The sequence below is a fragment of the Mandrillus leucophaeus genome, unplaced genomic scaffold (genome assembly GCF_000951045.1).
Source record: "Mandrillus leucophaeus isolate KB7577 unplaced genomic scaffold, Mleu.le_1.0 Scaffold1203, whole genome shotgun sequence".
NCBI lineage: Eukaryota > Metazoa > Chordata > Mammalia > Primates > Cercopithecidae > Mandrillus > Mandrillus leucophaeus.
In genome coordinates this window covers 71518-77194 of record NW_012100355.1, presented here as the reverse complement: position 1 = coordinate 77194, position 5677 = coordinate 71518, and the positions used below count along the sequence as shown (strand labels likewise).

Sequence of the window (5677 nt, the reverse complement as noted above, 5' to 3'; positions counted from 1 at the left end):
CAACCTGGAAAGAGTAAATGGAATGGCGGTCCGAGGGCAGCGGTTGCTAGGGGAGACAGTCAACTTCTTTCATCTCTGGCTTAGTGGCAGCCTCCTTCCCTTTTGAATTACAAGTACAATTGAAAGGCTGTTTTGTGCGGGGTGAAGTTTGTGGAAAGGGGTGAGGTGTGGCCGACAGGGTCCTGGCTCTGGCGGGAGGAGAACCCGGCAACAGCCTGAACCCCTCTGTGTCCCAGAGGCAAACAGCACTTGCTTCACACAGATTTGCAGTGTGTACACGACACAGGCCACACTGGGCCCCACACAGAGACACACAGATGCACAAAACATGCCACAAACAACATAGTGAGACCCTAAAACCGGGCTGCGCCTACACTTGCTTCTTAGGGACAGAAACACTCCAATTCACAGAATATGCACATCGTAACCCACAGCCACAGCCAGATGCTGCACAACCCCACACAGGCACAGAACAGTCACCCCACCACCGCGGACCCATAACACCCACATGCAGATGACACAGCACGCTGTCTCCCACCTCATGGGTGCACACGGACAGAGAAAGCATACAGTTCAACATAGTCACCAATCAGCCCACAAAGGTATACCCAGATGCACAAAGTGTGTATCACACATACCAGGGAGCCCAGGCACACTCCCCAGACCCACGCACGTGCGGTTGTACACTTGCCTCGCCGACAACACAGACATATGCCCTGATACACACAGCCGGGCCCAACACCTGCACCACAACATAGACCTTCAGCCAGATGCCGCCTTACCCGTTCACGGGAAGGCTCAGAGGCACCAAACCATCGACATGAACTCAGCACTCACACACAAACACACACAGGGTCCTGCCTGGAGACAAATGACAAAATAACACCCTGTTCGCACCTAGTGAGGGCCACCAACATCAGTGCACAGCATGTGTGGCTGCCCCAGGCCAGCGCCACCACACACAGATGCGGACACCGCTCACCAATGACCTCAGTGGGCTTGGCGCAGACACTTGGCAGGCCTGCAGCGGCAGTCCAGGAGAAACCCCCTACTTCCAACTCCCCTGAACGCCCTTGGACTGTGTTCCTCCAGACTCAGGGGCTCAGGCAATCCTGAGCTCAGGCAATCCGCCAGCCTCAGCCTCCCAAAGTGCTGGGATTATAGGCATGAGCCACTGCACCAGGCCAAAATTCCTGATTTTAATCCACTAGAATATTCAGCTTTGCTACCAAGGACCTCACAGCCTCTAGTGATGAAGAGACGTAGATCCCCAAAATTCTAGAGTAAGGAAGCGAGTGGTCAGTGATATGTACATGGGACAGAGGGAATGTCCTGGAGGCTCAGAAGGATGGGAGGGATGGGGAGGTCAGAAAAACCGCTTTGTGGAGATGGAATTTGCTCAGAGCCTCAAGAGATGGGTAGGGTTGAAGCAGAGCAGCAGGCACTCCAAGCAGAAGCAAGGCATAAGCAAAGGCAGGGAGGTGCGAGCCCATGGCAGCCAGGGGGGTTGCAACGAAGCACTGGTACAAGGAAAGGAGAGCCTGCCTCAGCGGGAGAGCTTGGGCCTGCCTGATGTTTGAACAGGGGCGTCTGATCGGTGTGAGCAGCCCGCTCAACAGCAGTGTCGGGGAGGCTGTGGAGACAGCCCCAAGGCAGGGGGCCAAGGTATTTCATTTAGTGCATTAAAAACATTTTAGTTAGTAATCTTTTCTTTGTTTTTTCTTTTCTTTATGGCTCACTACAGTCTTGGCCTCCTGGTCTCAAGCAGCCCTCCTACCTCAGGTCCTGTGTGATTTGGACCACAGGTGCATGCCACCAGGCTTGCTGATTTTTTATTTATTGTAGAGTCGAAGTCTCACTTTGTTGCCCAGGCTGGTCTTGAACTCCTGAGCCTAAGTGATCCTCCTTCCTTGGCCTCCCAAAGTGCTGGGATTATAGGCGTGAGCAACCACACCTGGTTTAATAATCTTTTCTTAATATGATCAAATAGCCAGTGTCTAGATTTTCCATATGTCTCATAAATGTCACAGATAGGCCAGGTGCAGTGACTCAGGCCTGTAATCCCAATAGTTTGGGAGGCTGAGGAGGGCGGATCACCTGAGGTCAGGAATTCGAGACCAGCTTGGCCAACGTGGTGAAACCCCCATCTCTACTAAAAATACAAAAATTACCCAGATGTGGTGACACACGCCTGTAATCCCAGCTACTGGGGAGGCTGAGGCACCAGACTCGCTCGAACCCAGGAGGCAGAGGCTTCAGTGAGCCGAGATCACACCACTGCACTCCACCCTGGGTGACAGAGTGAAACTGTCTCAAGAACAGGAAAAAAAAAATTCACAGATAGTCTTGCTTTAGTTTTTTCTTTACAATTTGTTTGAAGCTGGATCCATAGACATTCACAAAATGTGAATGGTGGCTTTGTCTTTTCTTTCTTTTTTTTTTTTGAGATGGAATCTTGCTTTGTTGCCCAGGCTGGAGTGCAGTGGCGCAATCTTGGCTCACTACAACCTCTCCCTCCTGGGTTCAGCAATTCTATGGCTGCAGCCTCCTGAGTAGCTGGGACTACAGGCGCCCGCCACCTCGCCCGGCTAGTTTTTTGTATTTTTTAGTAGAGACGGGGTTTCACCGGGTTAGCCAGGATGGTCTCGATTTCCTGACCTCATGATCTGCCCATCTCGGCCTCCCGAAGTGCTGGGATTACAGGTGTGTGCCACCACGCCCAGCTAACTTTTGTATTTTTAGTAGAGATGGGGGCTTCACCATATTGGCCAGGCTGGTCTTGACCTCAGGTGATCCATCTGCCTTGGTCCCCCAAAGAGCTGGGATTACAGGCCCGAACCACTGTGCCCGGCCCCTGCTTTGTCTTTTAAGTCCCTTTTAACTTATTTGTTCAGGAAACTGGGCCAGTTGTCCTTGGAGATTCTCATGGCCTGGATTTTGTTGGTTGCATCCTTATGGTGTCAATTAACATGTTTCTTTATCCCATGTATTTCCTGTAAATTGGATGTTGGATCTAAAGCTAGGTCAGATTCAGGTTCTTCTGGTTGCTTTTATTTTACATTAATTAATTAATTAAATACATCATGTAATTTTGTACATCATGTAATTTTGTACATCATGTAATTTTGTACAATCATGTAATTACATGTACATCATGTAATTAATTAATTAATTAATTAAGACTCCATAAGTAGAATGTATTCTTCCATCGGGATGTCCCTATGCCTGTTGTCTCTCTTTTCAAGATCCAATCCACTCACCAGAGGCTGCAAAACTGTGAGCTTCTCATTTAGTCACTCCTTTGTATATTAATTAGAATTCTGGAATGAGGCACTTTCCCTCCTTAGTATTGGATAACCAGGGGTACAGTTCATTCAGGAAAGGAAAGGATTTAACCTGTATTATGGACTTAAAATACAATTTTTTTTTTGAGACAGTGTCTCTCTGTTGCCCAGGCTGGAGTGCAGTGGCACAATCACAACTCACATTAGGCTTGACCTCCCAGGGTCAAGTGATCCTCCCACCTCAGCCTCCCAAGTAGCTGGGACTATAAGCGTCCACCACTATGTCCAGCTAATTTTTTTTTCTTTTTTTTTTTTTTTAGAGACAGGGTCTTGCTATGTTGCCCAGGCTGGTCTCGAACTCCTGGACTCAAGCAATCCACCTGCCTTGGCCTCCTAAAGTGCTGGAATTACAGAAATGGGCCTGTAAAAATACATTTTTAAGGCCAGGCTCAGTGGCTTACACCTGTAATTCCAGCCTTTGGGAGGCTGAGGCAGGTAGATCATCTGAGGTCAGGAGTTCAAGACCAACTTGGCCAACATGGTGAAACCCCGTCTCTACTAAAAAATACAAAAATTAGCTGGGTGTGGTGACGTACGTCTGTAATTCCAGGTACTCGGGAGGCTGAGGCAGGAGAATGGCTTGAACCAGGGAGGCGGAGGTTGCAGTGAGCCAAGATTGTACCACTGTACTCCAGCCTGGGCAACAGAGTGAGACTCCATCTCAAAAAAACAAAAACAAAATTTTTAAGTAGCCTTTAAAATTTTTATGTTTTACTTTTGATTAAGTCACATGTTCACAAGCTTCACATTTCAAAAGGGTACACAGTAAAACGGCTCCCTTTCACCTCTGACCCCAGATATTCCCCTTCCCTCCTTGTAGGCAAGCAGCATTATCAGCTTCTTTTTCTTTTTATATATACAATCTTTTTCTTTTTTCTTTTTTTGGCCACCAAGTTACTATGAGAAGCATTATCAGTTTCTTCTTTTTTTTTTTTCCCCAAAATGGAGTCTCACTCTGTCTCCCAGGCTGGAGTGCAGTGGCATGATCTTGGCTCACTGCAACCCTCTGCCTCCCCGGTTCAAGTGATTCTCCCACCTCCACCTCCCAAGTAGCTGGGATTACAGGCATGATCCACCACACCCAGCTAATTTTTGTATTTTTAGTAGAGGTGGGGTTTTCACCATGTTTGCCAGGCTGGTCTCGATCTCCTGACCTCAGGTGATCCTCCCGCCTTGGCTTCCCAAAGTGCTGGGATTACAGGCGTGAGCCACCGCGCCTGGCCTATCAGTTTCTTAAGTGACCTTCCAGGGTTATCTTACATAATCAAATAAAGCAGATCTCTCACACACACACACACATGCACACTTTTTTGTATATATGCCTGGTAAAATTTCATCTTCACAGTTCTTGAAGATGCTTTCCTTACATATTAGTTATAACTGGGAGGTGACTCTGTGTCAGACCAGTAAGAACTTCTCCACTGGTTTTCTTGACCACAGAGTGTTCCACTGAATGGATGTACTATCACGTACTTAGTAGCAGTCCCCTTTTGATAGACATTCAGGTTGTCACCAGGATTTTTTACACAAGCAATGCTGCAGTGAACCCCCTTGTGCACAAGCCATCTTCTCTGTGCTGGAGTATATCTTTGGATACGTTCTTAGAGCAGGAGCTGGTGGGAAGGTCCTATGCATGCATAGTTCTCGGAGCTCTCCCCCAGTGCTCTCCATTGTGGTTGTACTCACCTTCCCACCAGCTGTGTAGGGGAGCGCCTGTTACCCCAGAGCCCCCTCCCTGTGTATTATGTGACCCTTTTTTTTCCCCCCAGTCTGATAGTGGACAAATGGCATCCCAGTGTAGGGTTTGTGTGTGTGTGTGTGTGTGTGTGTGTGTGTTTTCTTTCTCTTTTGTTTTGAGATGGAGTCTCACTATGTTTCCCATGCTGGCCTCAAACTCCTGGGCTCAAGCAATCCTGCCTCAGCTTCCCACATAGCTGAAACTGCAGGTGCATGCCACCGCACCCAGCCTAGTATAGTTTTATTTTTATTTTTATTTTATTTATTTATTTTTTGAGACGCAGTCTCGCTGTGTCACCCAGGCTGGAATGCAGCGTCATGATCTCGGCTTACTGCAGTCTCCATGTCCTGGGTTCAAGCAATTCTCCTGCCTCAGCCTCCCAAGTAGCTGGGACTACAGGAGTGCGCCACCATGCCTGGCTAATTTTTTGTATTTTTAGTAGAGACGAGGTTTCACCATGATGGCCAGGCTGGTCTTGAACTCCTGACATCAGGTGATCTGCCTGCCTCAGCCTCCTAAAGTGCTGGGATTACAGGTGTGAGCCACCACGCCTGGCCCCAGCATAGTTTTAATTTGTATTTGGGAATGAGCCCCA

General features: G+C 48.3%; 1 protein-coding gene across 1 annotated transcript in view; it reads left to right on the top strand.

Annotated features, from left to right (window-relative positions):
• The first annotated feature begins 1491 nt into the window (after positions 1-1491).
• The window catches only part of LOC105532237 (rootletin-like), a 6708-nt gene continuing 2522 nt past the window's right edge, over positions 1492-5677 (top strand). The window contains exon 1 of the mRNA XM_011970332.1: positions 1492-1665. Within this exon, the coding sequence (XP_011825722.1) occupies positions 1492-1665 (174 nt within the window). The remainder of the gene's footprint in view (positions 1666-5677) is intronic.